The 23,099-nt window shown below is 51.0% G+C and overlaps 2 protein-coding genes across 4 annotated transcripts; one reads left to right on the top strand and one right to left on the bottom strand.

The window, feature by feature from the left end:
• The first annotated feature begins 6,111 nt into the window (after nt 1-6,111).
• Nucleotides 6,112-10,878, top strand: CHPF2 (chondroitin polymerizing factor 2). 2 transcript variants are annotated; one of them, XM_006895146.1, is made up of 5 exons: nt 6,130-6,392; nt 6,986-7,550; nt 8,406-8,588; nt 9,443-10,358; nt 10,410-10,750. In XM_006895146.1, exons 1-5 carry the CDS (start codon nt 6,130-6,132, stop codon nt 10,748-10,750), a joined length of 2,268 nt encoding a protein of 755 aa, XP_006895208.1. The 2 variants fall into 2 exon arrangements, with proteins under 2 accessions (XP_006895207.1, XP_006895208.1); XM_006895145.1 differs by having other exon boundaries at nt 6,112-6,392; nt 9,443-10,878.
• Nucleotides 10,879-11,098: 220 nt separating this feature from the next.
• Nucleotides 11,099-21,712, bottom strand: SMARCD3 (SWI/SNF related, matrix associated, actin dependent regulator of chromatin, subfamily d, member 3). Of its 2 annotated transcripts, XM_006895143.1 has the most exons (13): nt 21,312-21,712; nt 18,070-18,281; nt 16,166-16,208; nt 15,261-15,383; nt 15,010-15,132; nt 14,670-14,765; nt 14,378-14,479; nt 13,964-14,125; nt 13,196-13,293; nt 12,927-13,062; nt 11,596-11,718; nt 11,388-11,489; nt 11,099-11,152 (listed from the first exon to the last, which is right to left on the bottom strand). In XM_006895143.1, the coding sequence occupies exons 1-13, from the start codon at nt 21,387-21,389 to the stop codon at nt 11,099-11,101; spliced, it is 1,452 nt and encodes a 483-aa protein (XP_006895205.1). In that variant the 5' UTR covers nt 21,390-21,712. The 2 variants fall into 2 exon arrangements, with proteins under 2 accessions (XP_006895205.1, XP_006895206.1); XM_006895144.1 differs by lacking the exon at nt 21,312-21,712 and having other exon boundaries at nt 14,670-14,760; nt 14,984-15,132; nt 18,070-18,275.
• Between the last annotated feature and the right edge of the window lie 1,387 nt (nt 21,713-23,099).

Below are 23,099 nucleotides of genomic sequence, written 5' to 3'. Positions count from 1 at the left end.
ACAACATGGAGGTGGCTGAATCTGATTTGTATCCACTTTATAAAGGGGACCTTGTATCAGTAATACCCATAGCAGCAAACAGCTGCTTGGTCAGACATGCTATGCTCCGTGCACCTGCACCTATTTCTATCAATTATTGGGTCCAAGTTTATTGATGACTCACAGACTTTATTCACAGTTGTGGGGTTTATTAAGGTAATAGGTTGGAGAGTGGGAGGGGCAAAGAATATCACACAGTACAAATCCAGGTTTAGTCTAGCAGTCCCAAAACAGATTAACAAGGCACAATTCCTCAATTAGTGACAGTTCAGGTTCAGTTCAGCAGCAAAAATGCAAGAAGCCTCTGGTTTCTGCAATCATTCAGGAAACTTTACCTCAGAGCAATTATAAGTCAGTTTTTCCTTCAATTACCTGGCAAGCAGAATCTTTAATTGTAGCATAAATGCAGGATTATGCAGGGTTCCTCTGTTTACACCTTGCCACAGACTCTTCACAGCAGTGTCACAGTCTCCACTCTCTCTCCACCATTATCACCAGGGCTTACCTCACAGTGTGGAAAGTTCTCTCTCCTGTATTGGTCCCACAACTGCTGATGATTTACAAGACCATGTGTCCACAGATAAGGTGGCTGGCTACAACGTTCCCAAACAGGGGCTAACACAATGGCCAGAAAAGCCAATTTTCAAGAGTTCTCATACCCCACATCTCCTTTTCGAAAATACTCTCACCTTTCCTCCATCAAAATGTTAAGTAAACATGAACCTTTACCCACACCCCTTATCCTAACCTACAAGTATTCCTTTAAAACTTCCCTAAGACAGATTTGGGAAGTTATATCCTCTGTCTTCTCGGACATTTATAATATTAATTTCATGTTTATTAAGTTAAAATGGCATCTAAACTGGTACAACTCAAGATTTAGAGTATAAAATAAATCTGCTTTTTCCATTCCAAGACCCTGTCTTCGAGTTAGGTTTTTCTGGCAGTAGGAGGCAGAACTGCAACTTGGAAGTTTTACCTACCTACAAAAATACTATACAATGTTAAAACCTTCCAGCCTTGGTGAGCTCTGATGGCCTAGTGGTAAGAAGCTGCACTGCAATCCCAAAAGTGAGCGGTTTGAATCCACCAGATGCTCTGCTGGAGAAGGAGGGACAATCTCCTCCTGTACCAGTCAGATCTGACTTGACAGTCCACACACATACACAACCCCCCCCTAAAAAAAACCCCTTCCAGCCTTGTATCAAAGAAGGCTATTAAAACAACAGCAACAAAACCCCCAAACCCAAAAACAATTAAGCAATAAATAGTTCCCAGAAGTGATTAGGAAGGAAAAACCTTAACTGGATACTGCTAAATTTGCTTTGATCACAAAGTGTTCTATTTCCTCTCCTCTTTCTTTTCTTTTTTATGTTTTATGCTGAATAAAAGTACCTTTCTTTGTAAAAAAAGCATGTTTCCGTAGGACAGCTCAGATCAAGGCAGCCAGCCATAAATTGTCACAAGACCCAGGAACTAATCCAACACAAGCAGCCTGGAATTAGCTAATACAGGGAGTCCCCAGTGTTTCTTACTAACAACTTTTAACTTTAGTAACCATTCCTGTTTTAAGTTATCTGAAAGAGCATTAAGGTATTATTACACACTTACAGAAGTAAAGAGTAACTCTTACATGACCTTCCTGAGAAAGCAGCCATGGAAAGGAAAGCTATGGCAGAAGCCTGGTAATTACAGAGGCTAGCTGTGTGTGCCTCCTGGTCTGTACAATGCCACCTTTTCTATGATAGCCTTTCCCTCCTCAAAGTGCTAAACACGAGCCCTTTCTCACGGCATTAACCTGAACTATAAATACTCCCTCAGAACTTCTTCTGTTTTGAGATGTCATTTTTCAAGGCGCTAGCTGCCATCTCCATTTTATTTGCTACAGGTCAAAATGAAGTTTGCTTTCCGACACAGTTGTAATTCTTTCTAGAATAAAAGACAAGAATCCTTTGAGTCCATTGGGCCTGTGTCAATTTTTCAGTTTGTTCCCCAGAGTGAAGGACCCTCAAGGTTTGTGTTCACAAACTGAAAAACTGACCTAGAGAGAAATTAAAAGACATTGTTGTTTTTAGGTGCTATTGAATCAAATACAATTCAGTGACCCTAGGAAACAGCAAACTGGAACCCTGTTCTATACTGTGCTGTCCTCATCCTCTTTGACACACTTGAGCCCACTGCTGCAGTCACTGTGTCTATCCATCTCATGGAGTATCTTCCTTTCTTTCAGTGACCCTCTGTCTTTCCAAGCACGACATCCACTTTCAAGGAATAGCTTCTCCTAGCAGCATGCCCAAACTATGAGAAATGAAACTTTGTCATCTTTGCCTCCAAGGAGCACTCTGGCTGCATTAGGAAAGGAAAGACAACAGACGGGGGACCAGTACTGCAGGGAACTGGCAGCAGCCAATCAGTGAAGATTTCACCAAAGGTGAAAGTAGCTATTTTATACCTTTATATAAACAACTCCCAATCTGTAGTAAAGCTAAGAATTACATAGACTGCTGGAAAATGCCAATAATATACAATGCTGAGTTTAAGGGGGATGAACCACTATCTGCTGCATCCAGTTCCGCAGGCATGGTTAAAAACAATAAGGGGGATGGTCAGCTTGCCTTCATTCTGGAAAGAAACTGGGAAAACAAGTCTAATAAGAACACAGCTAGGCTAGCATGAATGTAGCCATTTTGGGATGTTTATAGACTTTATTTACCTACTGTCATTAACATTTAAACTATACAAAAATGTATCTTTCTCCAGTGTCAGGCAGAGAGGCCATCTTTGTTCTGTGCCTATGTGACTATCCAAGTCCGGGCCCTCAATAAAGCTCTTCTGTATTCCATGATGTGCTCTAGGATATTGTTATTGTTGTGTACCATTGAGTCGGAAACAACCCATAGCTGACCCTCAGGCAGGGGAGGAGTTTGTCCATTTTTCTCCCATGGAACAGCTGGGGGATTTGAACCACGCGCCTTCAGGATTGCAGTGCAGCTTCTTTGCATTAGGCTATGGATAAAATCACACCAAAATAATGTCTGTTAATTTTCTTTTTCAGTTGATCTCAGATTATATTTCCTCAAATATCCTCAAATTCCGAATCTAATTTTATTCTTCCACTGAACTCAGTTATTTGGGGTTTTAGTCCCCCCTTGTTGTGTACCATCAAATATAATTGGACTGATACAGGAGATTTCCCCTCCTTCTCCAGTGGGGCATCTGTTGGATTCGAATCACGAGCCTTTGGGACTGCAACACAGCTTCAGTTGTTGTTTTTGTGTACTGTGATGTTAAGGGTTTATTGTTAAAAATTAGCCCCCCAGCCATTGACTAACTCTGCCATGTAGATGGGGGACGTATGCAAATAGGTTGTGTTAGCTTATCCACAAGGGGGATTTCTAGTTTCACCATTAAATTGAATGGATCCAGCAGCAGCAAAATTGGAGAATCTGACCATCAGAGTAAGGAGCGAGAGAATGCAGGATGTCCTTTTGAATAGAGATTCTTGCGCTAGTCAGACCAGGGCCTACATAGCAGTAGTAATAGCAGCTGCAGCAAAGACATGAGATTAAGTAGACCTTGGGATTTCTACCCCATGGAACCAGACCTAAGAGTTTTGCTGAAGTTTGTTGGAAGCTGTCCTGACTAACTGTATCTTGCTGCCAACCTGAATTATATATAACCTTTTGACTTCCTTAATATTGTTCTCTGTGGTCTGTGAACTATTGCATTGGAATCTGGACCCAGTTAAGCAGTAAAATTGGTGTTGGGATGAGTAGAAAGAGGTACAGGAGCTTGGGGACCATTATCTGACTTCATGGGAAAGGGTTTTGTGTTGTTAATGTTGTTGACAAGGACAGCTCCTCTTTGTGAAGTTGGTAAGGGTCAAATATGGCCATCCTCATATGGTTCTTACTCTTTTTACATGTATCTGCTGTTAAGTCAGAATCAAATCATTGCTGACCCTCTAGCAGGTTTTCAGGGACAGTAACTTAAATGGGAGAAGATTGTCTACCTTTCTCCCATCGCACAACTGGTGGATTCCAACTATATGCTTTTAGGTTGGCAGCACAACTCCTTACCAGTAAGCCAACTAGAGCTCCTCACTGAACTCAGTACTTTTCTGTAATGAGACTTAGAATGTTTTCTCTTTCTCTACTTTCCTATTTATGTATCTAGTACCTTTCTATTTTCCATGTGTTTATTCAATACTCATTAACATGCCTGGAAAAGGTAAACAACAAATATTCTTAAATAAATCAATGAATGATGGGGTTCCCAATACTATTGGGAGAAGTCTCCATCTAAGAGAAGCTGGTTAACTAAACATGAAGTTTTCTTCCTGTACCATAAACAGCATTGAAACCTAAAAGCTGTTATTCTCTGTGGGTCTAGCCTGTGATTACTCATTATAGATGGTTGTTCATGCCCCGCATAGGGTCACTAATGCCCCAAAGGGAGGATCACTGGAGGATGCCCCAGGTATCAAGCCGGAACCATTGAGAGGGTGCCCACGGAGTGAGCGGACGGAAACGGCCGCAATAAGTGCAGGGAACTAGCCGGGCGGAAGAGGAAGTAGCGGCTGAACGCAGTGAGGTGGCAGCTGTTGCAGCGGTGGAGCTTGCGCTTCAGCGGGCACTGGGGTTTGTTTCCCCTCCCCGGCCCTTACTCCTTTCTTATTCTAGGGGCGACGGGGACTGCTCCTGAGAACAGCAGCTCATTCCAGTTCTCTATCCCCTACATCCGTACCGCCCTAGAAGCGCTTGCAGAGCTGGCGTCCGCGAGCCACAGGCAGGCTGTCTTTGGTCCCAGGCACTGGCCCTTTTGATGCTTGCAACTTTCCCCCTCGTCTGCTGGCCAGGGCTTTTGATTCTTTGACGACGACGGGATTGAAAACGGAGTTTTTCCTCTTAGCATCCGAAGGCGGTGCGCGATCTAAATGCCTCTTCCGCCCACTGTCCTTCCTCTTTTTGTTTTGCCCAGTCTCAGCCCTCAAATCAAAGCAGAACAGTCAGAGTTTAGCCCCCCTCCCAGCGTTCTCGACATCTCCTTGACATAACTGTTTTTATTTCCGTTTTGAGGTTAACAGCTCAAATTAACCTTTTGGCATCCTTTCTAGAACTAGAATTTGTTTTTCATCACTGAAGTTGAGCTGGGTCTCCGGCTCATTGAACATGTACATATGCAGAGTGTAATCAAAAGATTTTGGTCCTCTGTTTTTGTGTATGTTAACCCTGATAGAGTCTTAAGGGCTTTTTGGTTCTCTCTCTCTCTCTCTGTGTGTGTGTTGTACCTGGCCTCCTGATAAAACCAGATACTGAATAGCTCACTCACAGCAAGTGTTAACTGAATTTAACTTTCACAAGATAAAGTTGAGGCATGGCCAACATCTTAGCAGCTAGGATTTGGAGAAGGCGGCCATGTAAAATGGCTCCAAAAGTCATTGTGCTCTTTTGAGGAAAATCTTAGTGTTGAATTACCATAACTGTTTAGTTGTGCATTTTGCTCCATGATCATTTCTGACCTGAAGGAAGGGGTTACGCTGGTTCTGATTTCCTCTCTTATACCAGCCTTCAACAGTCATCCCACAGCTTCAGTAAAAGGAATGAGAAAAGATACTCTTCTTTAGGAAAGTCCAAAGCAGACAGGGCCCTAGGATTTGTGGCTATTGTTTTGATGGGTTGTGTGCTTTTCCTTAACCTCTTTTATCAGTTACTGCTCCTTTGCCTTAGACCCAGTCTGCAGCTTTGTGCAGGCTGCCTTTTTGGGTTAGGTTTGGCATTATTGAGTCTTGTTTCCTTCTCTTGCCAGTGGGAGACACACAACATGACTCCATGAAGGAGTGAGATCTGTTATTCAGGCTGAGAATTAGATCTAGCCCCTTAACAGTTGAACCTCAGGGGAAGAAGTGAAGATGGGATAGTCAGGTTCCCTGGGGCATGGTGGGCCTGGAAGCTTCCATGCCATGCTTTGTTGTTGAGGTCACTGACCCCAGGCTCCCTGGTTAAAATATAAGGCTACTCGTGGCCTGGGACCCTCATTCATCCTTGAAGCCGTGCCCTCTCGAGCACCTATATGGCAGGACCCGCCACCATGCGACTGAACTCCTTTTTGGCTCTGCTGCGGCCAGCACTGCCCCTCATCCTAGGTCTGTCTCTGGGGTGCAGCCTGAGCCTCTTGCGGGTTTCCTGGGTCCAGGGAGAAGGAGATGATCCCTGTGTAGAGGTTGCAGGAGATCTGGGAAGGCTTCAGAATTTGGACTCAAGGGCTCGGCTGGACCAGAGTGATGAAGACTTCAAACCTCGGATTATCCCCTACTACAGGGATCCCAACAAGCCCTACAAGAAGGTGCTCAGGTGAGAGAGAGCTCTGTGTGTGCAGTTTCCAGAAGACTACTGATGAGTGTGTTAAGTGCTTGGCACAATCGTGTATCATTCCCCATCATGATTTGTTTTAATTTTCCCCTTTTCTCTTAGATCTAAGAAAATCTCACTAATTGTTAAGTTCATTCAGTGTCCTTGAACAAGGTAAAAATTGCATCTGAGCCAGCTAACCCATCCTTAATAAACATTCCAAAATACGAGCATAAAATACAACTAATCAGTGGATACTATTCCAGTGGCCAATATTAATAAGGAGGTTTTTCTCTTCCTGGTTTTTTTTTTCCAATTTTTTTTTCTTTTGGCTTTTTTCCCTTGTTGTGTACTGTCGAATCAGATCCAATTGGCACAGGAGGATACTGCCCCTCCTTCTCCAGTGGAGCATCTGGTGGATTTGAACCCTGAACCTTTGGGATTGTTGTGCAGCTTCTTGCCATTAGGCCACCAGAGCTCCTGTCTCTTCCCTTTTTTTAACCTAACTAACTTATTGCTAGGGGCATGGGTATGTTGCACAAGCTAATTCTTAAAGATTAGGGAGTTGGCTCCACAAACCATTGGTCTCTCCACAGGACTCGGTATATCCAGACAGAGCTGGGGTCTCGTGAGCGGTTGCTTGTGGCTGTCCTGACTTCCCGAGCCACGCTGTCCACTCTGGCTGTGGCTGTGAACCGCACAGTGGCCCACCACTTCCCTCGGTTACTCTACTTCACGGGGCAACGAGGAACCCGGCCTCCAGCAGGGATGCAAGTGATAGCTCATGGGGATGATCGTCCTGCCTGGCTCATGTCTGAAACTCTGCGCCATTTGCACACACACTTTGGGGCCGACTATGACTGGTTCTTTATCATGCAGGATGACACATATGTGCAAGCCCCCCGCCTCGCAGCCCTTGTTGGTCACCTTAGCATCAACCAGGACCTGTACCTGGGCCGGGCTGAAGAGTTCATTGGTGCTGGGGAGCAGGCCCGGTATTGCCACGGTGGCTTTGGCTACCTGCTCTCACGGAGTCTCCTGCTTCGATTGCGGCCACACCTTGATGGCTGCCGAGGAGACATTCTCAGTGCCCGTCCTGATGAGTGGCTTGGCCGCTGCCTCATCGACTCTCTGGGAATTGGCTGTGTCTCCCAGCACCAGGTAACCTCTCATTCCAGTTCCCAATAAGTTACTAGTGAATTAATGACCTATTTCTCTGTACGCATTGGTCTCTTCCAATCATTGCATCCTTCTGAGTCATAGCTCTGTTGTTTGGTAGGCCCTGGCTTGCCTTGTGCAGATAGCACCCAGGGCTATCAAGGGTAGCATCTTGTCGAAGAACTGTTTGACTAAAACAGTAGTGTGGCTTTAATCACCTGCTCTCCACTGCCCACCTAATAAAGCACAGTTATGGAAAGTCTGCACATTTCCTAGAAATTAACTCTATTATGGAGAGAAGGCCCCCAAAACTGATGTGCTTGTACTAGAGAAGAGAGGAAGATCCCAGATATCCTCCCAAACCATAGTATTGGAAGTACTTTTTTAGTTGAGTCTTTCATTCTCTTGAGAAATGGTGGGATTCTTTTTTGGGGTGGGGGGGATGTTGTTTTGTGCTGTTGATTCGGAACTGACTTATAACTGAGCCTCCAGCTACAGAGGCAGTAATTGGACAGGAGGAGATTGCCCATCTTTCTCCCACTGAGCACCTGGTGGATTTGAACCAAGTGTCTTTGGGATTGCAGTGTAGCTTCTTACCACTAGGCTGCCAGAGCTCCCTGCAAGGGGGGGGGGGGGGGGAAATGTTCTTAATTGCCTGCTTTTGGATTTTTCTCCTTTCCAAAATCCAAGTTTGGAGGAAAGAACATAAGCACTAGGAGACACTGGGCTGAGCCCTCTCCACTCCCTCAGCTTTGAGCATGAGCTGTGGCACTGGTGTGGGGTACTGTGTGGCTAAGGGCAGTCTGTGATAGCCGATCCTCAGCACAGAGTACTGACTTGTCTGTTGGGTCCTTCTAGGGGCAGCAGTACCGTTCATTTGAACTGGCCAAAAACAGGGACCCTGAGAAGGAGGAGAGCTCAACTTTCCTGAATGCCTTCACAGTGCACCCCGTGCCCGAGGGAGCCCTCATGTACCGGCTGCACCAGCGCTTCAGTGCTCTGGAGTTGGAGCGGGCGTACAACGAAATAGAACAGCTGCAGGTAAGCAGAAGACAAGCCAAGGCCGGAGGATTTCAGAGGGGAGGGGGAGGGGCTAGGTGGAGAGTAGAAAAGTGCCAAGCATATAAAAACTTAAAACAACTGCAAGGAGAAAAGGCAGTGATGAATTCCTGGAATGGTCTGCATGCAGCTGAAAGTGAACTGTGAGGGTCAGGAGGCTCAGTTTGAGGTTGAGATAGTGTTTTCACTCCTTTCCACAGAAGTAAGGGAGCTTTGGTGGCAACATCTGTAGGAATTGCACTGCTAACCTCAAGCAGTGCTTCTAGTGGTTCAAATCCACCAGCAGCTCCACTGGATAAAGACGGGCAGTCTCCTCCCATGACCTTTATAGCCTCGAGAATCCCTTGGAGGTTGGCTGTGAGTTGGTCCAACTGGATGGCAATGTTTTTGAGTTTCCACAGAGGAAGCAAAAGCCCTAGGGTTGTTGAACTTGTAGAACAGTACTAAAATGTCAGCCCAGGGTAGAAGTTTCTGGTTGAGTCATGGGTTTTGTAAAGAAACATGGGTATAGTTAGAAACAAGGGTATAGATAGAGAATATGAACGTTTAAGGAGTTGGAGAGAGTGCTGAACTTAGTATTCCAAGATGTTTTCATCTTTGCAAAAGCATTTTTCATTTTCTCGTAGTAATTGTATAGGGTAGGTCTGATTCTGATTTGTACATTTTACAGATGAAGACTGTCAAGTAGGAGTTATTAAATGGCATCTCTCTTAGTGTTGACAGCTAGGACATAGCTTAGCTCTTGGGTTACAGGTCCAGAACCTCCTGAAGCCAGGCAGCGAGTCAGGTAGGCTCCTAAGGGACTTGGTACCCACTGTGCGTTCTTTCCCACCTAGGCTCAGATCCGGAACCTGACCATGCTGACCCCTGAGGGAGAGGCAGGTCTGAGCTGGCCCATCGGGCTGCCAGCCCCTTTCACACCACACTCTCGCTTTGAGGTTCTGAGCTGGGATTACTTCACAGAGCAGCACACCTTTTCCTGTATAGATGGAGCTCCCAAGTGTCCACTGCAGGGGGCGAGCCGGGCAGATGTGGGCGATGCTGTGGACACAGCCGTGGAACAGCTGAATCGCCGCTATCAGCCCCGCCTGCGCTTCCAGAAGCAGCAGCTCCTCAATGGCTACCGGCGCTTCGACCCGGCCCGTGGCATGGAGTATACCCTGGATTTGCTGCTGGAGGCGGTGACTCAGCGTGGGCACCGGCGGACCCTGGCCCACAGGGTCAGCCTGCTGCGGCCGCTGAGCCGTGTGGAAATCCTGCCCATGCCCTATGTCACCGAGGCCACCCGTGTGCAGCTAGTGCTGCCGCTCCTGGTTTCTGAAGCTGCTGTGGCCCCTGCTTTCCTGGAGGCCTTTGCAGCCAGTGTTCTGGAACCCCGAGAGCACGCTTTGCTTACCTTGCTGCTGGTCTACGGGCCCCAGGAAGGTGGCCGCGGGGCCCCAGACCCGTTCCTTGGGGTGAAAGCTGCAGCGGCCAAGTTAGAACAGCGGTACCCTGGGACGAGGTTGGCCTGGCTTGCCGTGCGAGCCGAAGCTCCTTCCCAAGTGCGACTCATGGATGTGGTCTCCAAGAAGCACCCCGTGGATACCCTCTTTTTCCTCACCACTGTGTGGACAAGGCCGGGGCCTGAGGTCCTCAACCGCTGCCGGATGAATGCCATCTCGGGCTGGCAGGCTTTCTTCCCAGTGCATTTTCAGGAGTTCAACCCTACCCTTTATCCACCACGGTCTCCCCCAGGACCACTGGGAGCAGGTCCTGACCCCCCTTCCCCTCCTGGTGGTGACCCTTCTCGGGGCGCCACAGTCGGGGGCAGATTTGACAGGCAGGCTTCCGCTGAGGGCTGCTTCTACAATGCGGACTACCTGGCAGCTCGAGCCCGGCTGGCTGGGGAACTGGCGGGCCCGGAAGAGGAGGAAGCCCTGGAGGGGCTGGAGGTGATGGATGTTTTCCTCCGGTTCTCAGGGCTCCACCTCTTTCGGGCCGTAGAGCCAGGCCTGGTGCAGGAGTTTTCGGTGCGAGACTGCAGCCCCCGGCTCAGTGAGGAGCTCTACCACCGCTGCCGTCTCAGCAACCTGGAGGGGCTGGGGGGCCGTGCCCAGCTGGCCATGGCCCTGTTTGAACAGGAGCAAGCCAACAGTACTTAGCACACCTGGGGGGCCTGCACCTCTGTGCATTTCCCTTTTCCTGCTTGGGTAAGACAGATGGACAGTGAAGAACTTGGTGGTTATTTTTCTAATGAGAAAATATTATTAAAAGTGTCTTCTGTCAGACTCTGTTTGGGCCTAGGGAAAATGGAATGAGAACAGTTCAGGGAAGATGGGGAGAGCTTTTCCAGAGGGACCCTGTAACTTCCCCTTCCCCATCACCAATAACCACACAGCTGCCATCCGAGGAATGACCTTTAATCCCGTGCCCAGCCTCACACAGGTGACAGGAGTCGAGAACAGGCCCCGGCCCAGAAGGTCCATAGTCGTAATCATTCCCAGGGGCTTCTAGGTATTGCGCACAACCAGTGACTGCTCCAATTCCTGCCTACGCTGCTGGATCTTTAGACAAAGAGCAGGAGCAGGTTAGGTCCTGGTGAGCAAGTGGGGGCACCCTGATTGCCGACTGCCTTTTGCCTCAGGAGGGTTTCTGGGAGTAGGGAGAGCTGCACAGTGGAGGGAGTACACTGCCAGTGTCACTCGCTGCAGTGGGCAAGGGCAGCTGGCAGATCTGAGGATGGCAATGTCTCCAGGGTGGAGGGGCAGAGACGTGTGGAGCACGGGTGACACCACCTACCTTGCAGTAGAAGTAGCGGCTAACTGCTTCCTGGGACCAGGGCTGATGGTAGAACTCAGCCCGCCGTTCCTCTTCAGGGTTGCCTGTGACATCTGTCATCACCTGGGAAGGAGCCATAGAGGTCAGCCCTAAGCAATCACCCACCCTTTGCCTGTATAGAGCAGTTACTGGTCTTCCACGCCAGCTATCCCTGAGGCTCCCCCTTCACCTTAAGGTCCCGGCTCTGGGAGCGGAGGAGATCTTGAACGTAACCTTTGGGGTCTCTGGAGAAACTTAGCATGAAGTCCCTCTGGATCTTGAGCTGGTTTATGGACTCGATCGTTTCATGGATCTACAGGTAGACAGACATGTTCTCAGGCTGGTGTTGGTGAGGAGAGTAAGAGGAAGTGGTGAGAAGTGGAGGGAATTTATTTGAAGGTCAGCTCCTTTGAGCCCCTCCTTCTAAAAGAAGTGGGGATGGCCTGGGCAGGACAAAGTTAAGGTGTGGTAGCAATTGAACAGCCATTTGTTCCTTTCCTCAGTAGGCTTATGCCCAGTCTAATTATTTTTTAATATTTTATTGTTTCTAGTAAAAGTTTGAGATTGAGATTGTTCACAGCTTTAGTTTGCTCGGCTCCATGGTCAAAACTCTTGGCACCAGCAGCCAGGAAATCAAAAAACGTATTGTGATGGGAAAGTCTGCGGTTAGGGACCTCTCTAAAGTACTCAAGAGTAACGGTGTGTCTCTGGAGACTAAGGTGCGTCTGATACAGGCCGTGGTCTTTGCAATCACTTGTTATGCATCAGAGAGTTGGACAATGACTAGGGAGGATAGAAGGAGAATCGATGCCTTTGAGCTGTGGTGCTGGAGAAGAGTGTTAAATGTACCATGGACTGCCAAGAAAACAGATTCATCCTGGAGAGGGTTAAACCGCACTACTCCTTGGAGGCAAGGATTCTGGGGCTTCGTCTGACATACTTTGGACATGTTGTAAGGAGGGACAGGTCCTTGGAGAGGGACATCATGCTTGAGAGGGTGGAGGGACAGCGCAGGAGGGGAAGACCCTCTATGAGGTGGATTGATTCAGTGACTGGGGTAATCGGGATGGGTGTGTCAGAGGCAATGCATTTGACACAGGATAGAGCACAGTTTAGGGCTGTTGTACACAGGGTCACCTATGAGTTGCAAGCCACTCGATGGCACATAATAATAACAACAACAACAACAACAGTAAAAGTTTACATATATCAAATGAAGTTATCATTCAACAGTTTCTATGCATGTAATCCTGACATTGGTTACATTTGTAACAATGTCAGTCTCATATTTCCATTCTGATTCCCAACAGATTAGGTTTTCCTCCCACCTCCCTTTTCCTTCTCATCTTTGCTTTAGGGTTAATGTTGAATTTAGTCTCATATAGTTAGGGGTTTGGTGTTTTGTTTTTTTTTTTAAAGAAACAGCACAGTATTCACAGGTGATACTTATTTAAGAGCTAATCTGTGCCCAGTCTGTTCTAAGCCTGTCACTTCCATGCCACTTCTGGGCTGTGGCCTCACCTTACTGTCCAGAGCGCTGATCTCCTGCTGATTGGCTGTGGACAGGAGGAAGCTGCTCATCTGCCCCTTGAGTGGCTCCTCCACCTCCACATCAATGTCATAGCAGGCCGTCTTTTTCTGGTCTGATGGGTCCACACTGCCAGGGAAGTATAGCCTTTGGTGTCCAGGCTGCCCCACAAACACTGGGCTAGGCAGGTCCAGTGGAGCATGAGGGGCAGGAAGGCCGGGAGAAGGTACTTCCTCTGAGGAGCAAGCTGGGGCAGTCTCACCTGATGACATGGTTGATGACAATTGGGTCAGGGGGTAACAGCAGAGCTGTGAGGCGCTGGGGAATCTCAGAAAACTTGAGTCGAGGACAGTCAAAAATCTGAAGCAGGTGAATTTGGGAAGATAAAATCAATCTTTTCTTGGAGAGAACAAAACTGCAGTTTTAGATTCTTTCACTGGGAAGAGGCCAGCTGATTGCTCCTGGCTGGTGGGCCTGGCTTCCTGGGCAGGTGGTACAGCAGTGAAGGAGGGCAGTGTGCTGCAGGGCTGAGAACTTGGGCCATGTCTGTCTAGTATCAGCCCTGTTTCCAGCACCTACACTGTGGCTGTGAACAAGTTTCCTTATTTCTGGGCTGGGGGTGACAACACCTGACCCACAGGGCAGTCATGAAAAAATGAACGAATACATGTGGAGTCCCTGGAACAGCAGCCGGCCCAGCGGGGGTGGGGGGTGGGGGTGGGGCAGGGCAGGCTATAGAAACGGCACCAGCTCTGCCCGCTCCTCGGGTTCATCTGCTGTGTTTACTTAGAAATGCCCCCCAAATGGTCACCTCTAGTTTGGCAGAATTTTGTTAAATTGCTTTCACAGCAGTTTGGACTTACTAATTGTCTCAGGTGAAGAGAGGCCTTGGTCTCTTAGCCCCAAGTCTACAACTGTCTCCTGTTTCTAGCAGTCAGGAGTCTGAGTAAAGGTGTGGTGTTACCTTTGAGAAGTTCTTGCTGTTGATAAATGCCTGCTCCCTGATCTCTGGGGTCAGGAGAGAGGTTACCTGTTGGAAGTACTTGTCCCCGTTGATGTACTCCTTGTCGTGAGAGTCCTGCAGCCTGTTGGTTTTTACGTACTGCCACAGGGCCTGGACGATGGCTGAGCGGCTCTGTGTATGCAGTCCCAGGAGCCGGGCCAGGCGCGGGTCCAGCTTGAACTGGGGAGGCTGGGGAAGGGTGGCCAGGAAAATGAACTCATTTTAACTCTTTAACTAAAGAGGGGTGAGAAGAACCTGGGGCCTGGCTGCTTGGGATACAGACTAGGCTCCTTGGAAATATGCTTTTGGAGAGGGACGAGAGAGGAAGGAGACCGGGGTTCCAGGATGCACACCCTGGCTAGGCCCACCCTGGCTACAGCAGGCCCAGGCTGGTGCCGGCTGGTGCATGGCACAGTGACTTGGTGCAGAGTGGGCACAGACCTGGTAGTCCAGCATGAGGAGGAGGGTGCAGCGCACGCTCAGGTCCCCTGGCCTTTTCACCTGGAACCCGTCTGTCTCCTGGGTGGTGGGTGTTCGGTGCCACTGTCCCAAAGGGTGAGAGTTAACTCACAGCCCAGGTCCACTTGAACTGGCTTTAGAGTGGTCCCTGACCCGAGTTTGAAGACCCCTTAGAGTTGGTGGGGATGTTGGCCTGGGTATTTAGGGACTTGGAATTTAGGGACTTGGCCTGTGGCAGGGTACCAGCCAGGGGCAGTTCTGGCCTTAGTCTTACCTCAACTAGATGGTTGTCAGGGCCATAAAGGTCTTTGTCCAGCTCTATGACCAAACTCTTAAAGAAGGACGAGAACTTCCGCTTCTGCTTGCTGGGCTGTGGGGCAGAACAGGGACCGTGGGGGCAGAACAGGGACCATGGGGGGCAGAACAGGGACCGTAGGGGGTAGGAGAGGACCGAGTTGAAGGGTGGGTCTGGTAGGGCAGGACAAGAAGGAGAGATGCAATCCTCTTAACCCACTCGCTGTTTGGCCTGCCCACCCCCAGCACGCACTTGATCTGTCTCAGTTCAGCCCCATACCCACCCCAGGACACCTGGAGAGACCTGGGCCAGGACGTACGTCATCCAAGAGTTTCCCCTCCACCCGCAGTTCCCAGGAAGCTATGCTGCCATCAGAATCCTCAGCATCAGGCTTTGCGGGGTTAAAAGTATTGGAGATATAAAGACGAAGCTTGCGCTTTTGCTGTGGAAATAAGGAGTGTAGTACAGAGCAGATACTGTGATCATGCCCCGGAGCAGCCTTGCAAACACCCCCTCATCAGTGTTGGGAGTGGCACTTAGAGCCCTCTTTCTGCTCCCAGACCAAAGCACCTTCATTGGCCTCTTCAGAGCCTCCTGGATATCCACTCGCTTCCGCATGATGGTCTGATCCAATTTCCTCTCAAATGCTAGGAGGTCCATATATGCCTGTGACTCTGGGACCAACTCCCGAATCTGTAGAAGGAAGAGCGGGGCAGCGATTCAAGACTCTGCCATCTCTTAAGTTGTGTGTGGGCCTGCCAGCCATGCCGTCCCAAGGCATAAGATGGGAGGAATTCATCCCGTTCCAGGGCGTGGACTGTGAGAAGAGCTCTCCAGGATTCTAGATCATTGGCAGGACCTTCAGTTTGTACAGAGAAAAACTGCATCACCCCCAGGGAGGCTCATCATCATCACTAAGTGAGGAAGTGGCAACTGTGAGGTCCACCAAGAGAGGGTGCAACTGCCTCATCTCACCATTCCCTTTGTGGTGTGGCTTTCCTGGGGCCCTTGCAAAGTGGCTTCCGGTTCCACAGTCCCAGATGCAGTTGGGATGCAGTTGTGTGTAGTATTGCTGCTTGCTTCTGCCCTGGAACCTCCCCAGGTTCCTGCACTGAGGTCTGAGCTCTGCTATCCCCTCCTAGCTCAGCCTGGGCCCTGCGAAGCCTCTGGTCAGCTTCTGTTTCTCCTCTTCCACCTGCCAGCACCTGACATCCCCCCCCCCCTTTGTTGCAGCTTCCATGTCTTAGAACCACTGGAATTCATTCCGCTGAACCCCAGCCCAGGATTCTAGCCTGCACAGCTCTGTTATTTCCCCCTGCCCCACCCTTTCCCTCTGGCCTGGGAGCTTCACTTCTTAATTACCTTTCTAAACAAAAAGTCACTGTGACACTGAGGTTTTGCTACTGAAAGGGGAGAGGAGGGCAGAGCAGCAAAGGGTAGGGGGCGGGATAGGGGCTGCTGTGAAAAGCACTTACCCTTTGAGGGAGGATTTTGTCAGCCATCTTCCTCCTCTTGGCACTGTACATTTTTTAAAGAAAAAACCAGGTTACCATGGTGACAGATCTGGGAGTAACAAGGCCACCTGCTAAATTATCCCCGACATCTCTGCCTGCCTGCCTGCCTGGGGTTCCCACAGTCTGCTCGTCTGCCTGCCCAAAGAGCTATGGCCGTGATGAGTGGAATCGGCACTGGGTTCCCCATGAGCTGCAGAGGTGACCCGTCCGTCCACCCACCTTCCAGCCTGGTAGCCTGCTGCTACCCTACTACCTTCACAGGGTCAGAAAAATTTAGACTCAAGGGGCTGGGATTGGGGTGGTGCTGCCAAAAGCCAGGAGCAGAAGTGTTGGACAGAAGATAAGGAAAGGGAGGTCAGGCTCTAAGGACTGTGTGTGTGCTGAGGGCTTCAGGCTCAGGTTCCAAGGTGGTGGTGGCCTGTGCCCTCGGGGCAGGAAGTGTGCTATGCAGCTGGTAAAGATGTGTACCCCGGGCTTGGAGGGGACACTGAAGGACAGAGGGATGCCCTTGCCTTGTGATCCTCTGGACACATGGCAGGACCATGCCTCAACTCATGGAGATCCAGAGAGAGTACAGTGTGGCTGCCTCCTTGTACCCAGCGGCGGGGGGTTGGGGATCAGAGAACTGGACCATGGGGGCTGTGCTCCAGGAAGCAGCTGGCACATGGACTCTTCTTGACAGGGCTAAGTGTGCTGGTTCAAACCATTCCATTCCTGTCGCAGCCCCAGCTGAGAATTTGCCCTTTCACTCCAGATATATGGCATGTGAATCTGCATTTTTAACAAGGTCTGCAGGTGTATGTGTAAGAATCACTTGGGGACCTTGTTAAAATGTAGATTATGATTTAATTTATGAGGCAGAAAAGCAAATTCTCAGCAGGGAGTTCCACCAAAATGACCGGGTTCAAAGCCCTGCTCCCAAAACTACACAGGAAAAACCTTGGAGGGTCCAGAGATGGGAACATAGTGCCCCCCTGTGGTCCTTGTGGCTGCTGCCCCTCCCCTTTCTGAGAGCTAGGCTAGCTAGCTTTTGTTAAAAGAATGATTTGCATGAAACAGTTCTATGTGAAAGTCCATTTATACAAATAAATCGGGAAATTATTATTTACAGTACAAAAGGATAATTCACTTTGCAAAATATTTCATCATGGGACTCCTTATAAATGGTGAGCTTTCCTTGGTGAGTAAAAGATATTTAATGAGATAAAATTAATATTACACCTTTTATAGAAATCCATCTGTTGTGCAAAGGGAAGCATGTGTGTTTGACTAAATACTGAAACCCAGAGGAGAATCTTTCTCACTAGGTGCCAGCAGGGACTTTTGGGGTGCCACCAGGGGGCCCAAGTGTGCCAAGAGGACACATTATAGGGGTTCATTAACCTCTGAGTGCCTAGACCAGATGAGGTTATGACTGGGGGGCTACGCACCCACCACCCACAGGGCGGATTACCGGGCTCCGCCCCATCCCCAGGGATTAAGATTTACACTCTATGATGTGGGCATTAACAGTCAAACCAGGGGTTTCTGAGGAAGGGGGCCTGGAGAGTCACACTTTGCGAAGCACTGCCCTAAAGCTTCTACCCTCAATTTGCCGACAGCCCAGCACACTGTAAAGGCTGGAGCATCACCCAGAACCTGCTCATGAGGGACTGAGCAGGTGACACAGAGACGGGCAAGGGGTGCATGCAGGGAAGGGGAACCGGCCGCCTGCGCTGCGGTGGAACTCCACGGTGGGAACACAAAGGAAACGACTCAGTCAAACACACTCCCCCGAGGGTACCCCATCCAGGATGAGCTGCTCCCGGTCATCCTCCTCCCTCCCGCGCTCACGGCCGTTCCCGGTTCCCCGCGGCCCCACTCACCTGCGGTTCCGCGTGGGCGCCGTGGGCACCGGCTGGCCCTGGCTCTGCGCCTGGCTCTGTCCGGGTGGGGGCGCTGCTCGCTTGCGGGCGGGCTCCATGCCCGCGGAGGCCAGGCCGGGGCGCACGGCGGGGCTGCCCATGTACGGGGAGCCCGGGGGGCCCATGGGCGCCCCCTGGTGGGGCATCCGGGCTCCGGACGGCATCCCGGGGCGCTGGGGGCGGGGTAGAGCACAAACAGGCGCTGCTTGAGGCCAAGCCCTGGCGCCCAGGACCCTGCCAGATCCTGCAGAGGGCAGGGACGCTGAGAGGGACGTGCTGGCTCGGGCAGAGGTGGCTTTGCGCCTTGCTGCGAGATGCTAACACACCAGGCAGAGGCGCAGGGCAGGGATGCCTCTGAGATGTGAGAGGGGCGGCAAAGAGGAATCCAAATGGTGCTTCTCAGCTTTTTCAAAGCATTTTCACAGCCACAGACTCCTCTGTGAGACAGAGCAGGGATTTGCTTCCCCACTTGACAGATGAGGCAACTAGAGCTCAAGGAGAAAAGTGACCGATCCAAGGTCATCTGGCTAAGGCAAGCCCAACTCAGATTTCCTGTGGCAGCTGGTGCTTTAACAGTTTCTCTGGCTGCTCTGAGCGCTGCTTACCCCTTCCTCTCCTCTCTTACTCCCTCTGGACAGCTCTTCTCCTCCAACCTCTCTATTCCCTTTTACTGTCTTCAGAATCCCAGTCCCCACACACCAATTGGTGTCATCATTACCTTAACCTGCTCTCGTAATTTGCTCCCAGATTGAAGGCTGGAGCAGGGCAGGTGGCAACCCTCTGAAAAGCCAGGGCTCAGCCCAAACCTGCCAGGACTCTGACATGGAGAGGGGAAAGGATAGAGAACTAGAGATGGGCTGCCAGTGGGCCAAGGGTCAGTCAAAGGTACTCTGTCTCACATGCATCCTTCTTATCCTGTCCACCAAAATCAAGAGATGGTCCTATCCTTCCAGACCTCTACCTCCCACACCTACTCACTGAGGCCAGAAGTCAAGGTGAATGGGGTCATGGAGAAGGAGATGGGGTTACCACTTCTTTGGTGGTCAGATGCAAATGAAATTGAAATGTACCAATGGAATGTGTCATGGATTTGTTATCTTCAATTGTCTAGATTCCAGAAAAGGAGGTAGGGAGCATGAGAGAGAATGTCAGGGGCCAAAACATAAAGGGTGGGTGGAAGGAGGACTAGGGGAAAGAAGGAGAGGAGACCAAGTAGGAGGAACACAGCAGGCCCTCTGTACTATTATCATTTAAGCACTAGTGTGGTGGTAGGGAGCTCTGGTGGCTTAGCAGTAAGGTGTAGCTCTGCCAACCCAAAGGCTCATGGTTCCAGTCCACTAGTTGTTCCGCTAGAGAAGGATGAGGTATTTACTGCCCCTGAAAACCTGCTTGAGGGTCAGCTGTGAGTTGGTTCCCACCTGAAGGGTAGGGAATTGTGATAGGTGGTTAGAATCCACCGGCTGTGTACTGAGAGAAAGATGGGCCACCTCCTCCTGGGAGATTCACAATCGCTGACCTCTTGCTGGAGGACCAGGTGTGAGTAGGTTACAATTCAACAGCAATGTACACTAGCACCATGTCCATTTCACCCTGCTGGCCTAGTGGGTAAAGAGTTGCTCTGCCAACCTAAACGCAGGCAGTGGCTCCATGAAAGAAAGGTGGACAGTCTCTTCCCAGCGATTTACAGTAGGTTCTGACTCCAGAGCTACCAGAGATGCTTCACCCTCAGGAGCACAGCTGCCACTGAACACCAAACACAAGGGGGAGCCCTGACCCTGGGCTTGTGTCCCCTTCAACTGTCTCTCCTGTCCCTTCATGCCCTAGCCCTAACCTCCTCCCACCAGAGGGAACAGCTGTCTCTGCCCATCTCACCCACAGTGAAACCTGCCTGGCTGGCTCCTCTGCCCCAGCTGACCGTGTCACTCATACCTCCAGGGTGGCAGCGGGCTGTTCCCCTAGACTGGTCCCTAGGAAGTGAGGGTAGCTGTGGGGCTTACAGCTACACAAGAACAGAAAGCTCTACAAAATCCACATGTATTACCGCTCTCCTTCCTTGAGGTGCCTTTTGAAAGAAACTCCTACCTCAAAGCAGCAAGCTTAGTACCTAAAACTTGGCTGAAGGACACCATTTCCCTGGGAAATTACCCCAGAGGTCCCAGATTGGAAGATAGGATTGTCTCAAGGAAGCCCCTTCCTCTCTCTCAGCTGTTCTCCCCATTTTTCAAGGCAAGTTACTGAATAATCTGCTGGTGACGCCTGAGAGAGAGGATCCAGAGACTGTGCCAGCCACAAGGACTACCTCCACAACAGACTAAATCTAGGGACGCTGGCCTTCTTCACTGACCAAGTGTCCACCTTAATAAGATCACACATGTGGTCAATGGAAACTTGACTGCTTCCTGTACACCCAGCTTTCAACACATCCCCCACCCTGAGTCTTGGATTCCTACTATCTTCCTAGTATCCCCCTCCCCTGCTTATTACAGCCTCCCACAGACCCTGCTGACTCAACCCAGCCTCCCTGTTGCCCAGGGCTTCCTCTGACGCCTCCTGGTGACCACGCCAGGATGCTCTCTCTGTTCCTCGGATCTTTAGGGCCTGCCTTCACACCTCTGAGGCGTTGAAAAACACATCCACTTCTGCCAAGGTGTCCCTCATGCCCCTTAATCAGATCTGTCCCTAGAAATGGTCTGAAGCTGATGGCAAAGATTCCCAGTAAAATCCACAGCCCCCTAAAGAATGTGGATGTGGGGAGGATCTTCAAGGCAGTTTCTTGCTCACAATGCTCCAGGGTCATCAGCTCCTGGCTCTCAAGATACAGAGCCACTGTCCCAATGAACAGCCCAGCCCAGTCAATGCCATACCCTCCCCCTCGCTCCCCCCTCCACCGCCAGGGGGAATCCCTGGGCCATGCAAGGAAAAAGGGGAGACACCTTGTGTACTACATGAGGGGCTCCACACTTGGAGCAGTCAAGTCCCACCCACATCCCCTGACAAGATCCCTTGCAGCCACCTCTCCCGTTCCCGCCTGTGCGCCCATGCCCGGCGGGCAGCCTGCCGGTGTGTTCACGTGCCAGGGCGCCGGCACAGGCCAGGGCCGGGCTGGGGGCGAGCGCGCCGGCCGCCCGGGCCCCTCCCGGCCATCCCTCCATTCAGCCCGCGCCAGCTCGCGCGCCCTCCCCCGCTAACTTTCCCCCACTCACCACCCCATGGACTAGAAACTCAAAAAGTTTGCTTTTCGTGGCTTTGCGCGCCCCTCCGGTAACTTCGTCCGCGGCCATCGGGGTGGGCTCCGCGGAGCGCACTCACTCTCTCTTCCTCTTTCTTTCCCCTTTCTGCCTCCTTTTTTTTTTTTTTTTTTTCTCCAACTCTCCCTCCGAGTCCTGCTGGGCGCTCACACTTCTACTCGAGCCGGGCGGGGAGGGCCCCTTCAGGGCTGCCCTGACGGCCCACGGCCACGCCGCCCGCGCGCCGCCGCCGCTGCCGCATTCCTGCGCCGATAAGACAGAAATAGTCCCGGCGCCCGGCGCGGTGTCCTCGGCCCCGAGCGCCGGCCTGCAGCCCTCGCCGCGCGCGCCAGCCGCGCAGGCAAGCGGGAGGCGCGGGGCGGACTGCGGGCGCCCGGGGGGCGGCGAGCTGGGCTCTCTTCGCGGGGAGGGACTTCTCCGGCGGGGCCGGGCAAGGAACAGCCCGTTCCAACTTTCCCTCCAGCGGCTCCTTCTGCATCTCTGAGGCCCTTTCCCCAGAGAACTAACTGGCAGGCCAGTGAGGGAACATTCACTGGCAGGGAATGGGGTGGGGAGGGCTGGCCTGATGGAGGTCTGTCCTCCTGGACCAGGTGAGGGGCGAAGCGGAAGGGGGGGGCCTGCCAGGGCAGCGACCTCATGTCCATGGATGTATGTGTGCCTAGTCTTGCACAGTGTGTGCCCGTCCCCTCTGTGGGCCAGGGCTGTGGCTATTTCTGTATATGAGCAGACAAATGCCTTGTGTGTCTCCCTCCATGAAAGCCTCTCTCTCTCTCTATGCGCGCACGCGCGCGCGCGTTCATGGACCCTGCCCCATCAGCTTGCCCTGTCTATTTCTGAGCTCGTCAGTCATGGGAGAGAGTGAGGGCAGTGGGGAAAGATGGGGACATGGATGGAGCTCATGAGAACAGAAGAAAATGCAAGGACAGTTCGGGAGCTGGGGTGAGGGGGAAGAATGAGACAAGCAAGGGTTCCAGGACATGAACTGGGTGTAGAGCAAGAGTGAGGGGCTGGGGGAACTGAGGCACTGGGAGCTGTTGGGGCCACCTCTGAGACCTCCCAGAGAAAACTGGGGCTGGGATTATGAGAGAGCTTCAGAAAGGGGTGGTGCAGAGCTGGAAGAGGGACAGGAAACGGGAGGGGCAAATGCCCAACTCCCCAGGCTGGAGCCCTAGCCCCGCCCAAGCTCCCCAAAGCCACACCTCTCTCTCCTCCTCGTTTTGGGATTAGAAAGCAAACTCAGAGCAAGTTGACAGCTTTATGGAGCTGCACTGTCCTAGTCTAGGAGTTGTGTGTGTGTGCTTGGAGGAATTTGTTGCAGCCTGGCCTTGAAGATCTGCTATTACATCAAAGGAGATTTTGACCCTCAACCCTTCACAACGTTTCCAAACACTGAACAAAGACAAAGTGGTGTGCTGAGCGCAAACTGACTGTGTTTGGACCCTGGTTGTGCTCCTAACTTCTTCTGACCATGCATGCGCCCACAACAGTCCCCCCAGAAGATCAGAGAAGGCATCTGCAGCTCTGGGTTGGCAGGAGACCTAGAGATTCCCCTCTCTACCAAATCTCCTCCAAGGGTGTTACCCTAGACCCAAAAACACAGAACGTGAGTTGGTGGCATACAGATGGGGGTGTGTGGGCTTCCATTGGCTCTAAACCATGAAAGTGGCTGCTGGTACCCTGGGGGGGGCATTGTGCCAGGGCTCTAGTCTGCTCACTATTCTCAAAAAGCCCATTCTCATTTTA

This window comes from Elephantulus edwardii, unplaced genomic scaffold (genome assembly GCF_000299155.1).
Source record: "Elephantulus edwardii isolate Elephantulus edwardi_28Jun2011 unplaced genomic scaffold, EleEdw1.0 scaffold00161, whole genome shotgun sequence".
Lineage (NCBI taxonomy): Eukaryota > Metazoa > Chordata > Mammalia > Macroscelidea > Macroscelididae > Elephantulus > Elephantulus edwardii.
The sequence above is the reverse complement of the archived record's forward strand: the minus strand, read 5'-3'. Positions and strand labels throughout refer to the sequence as shown.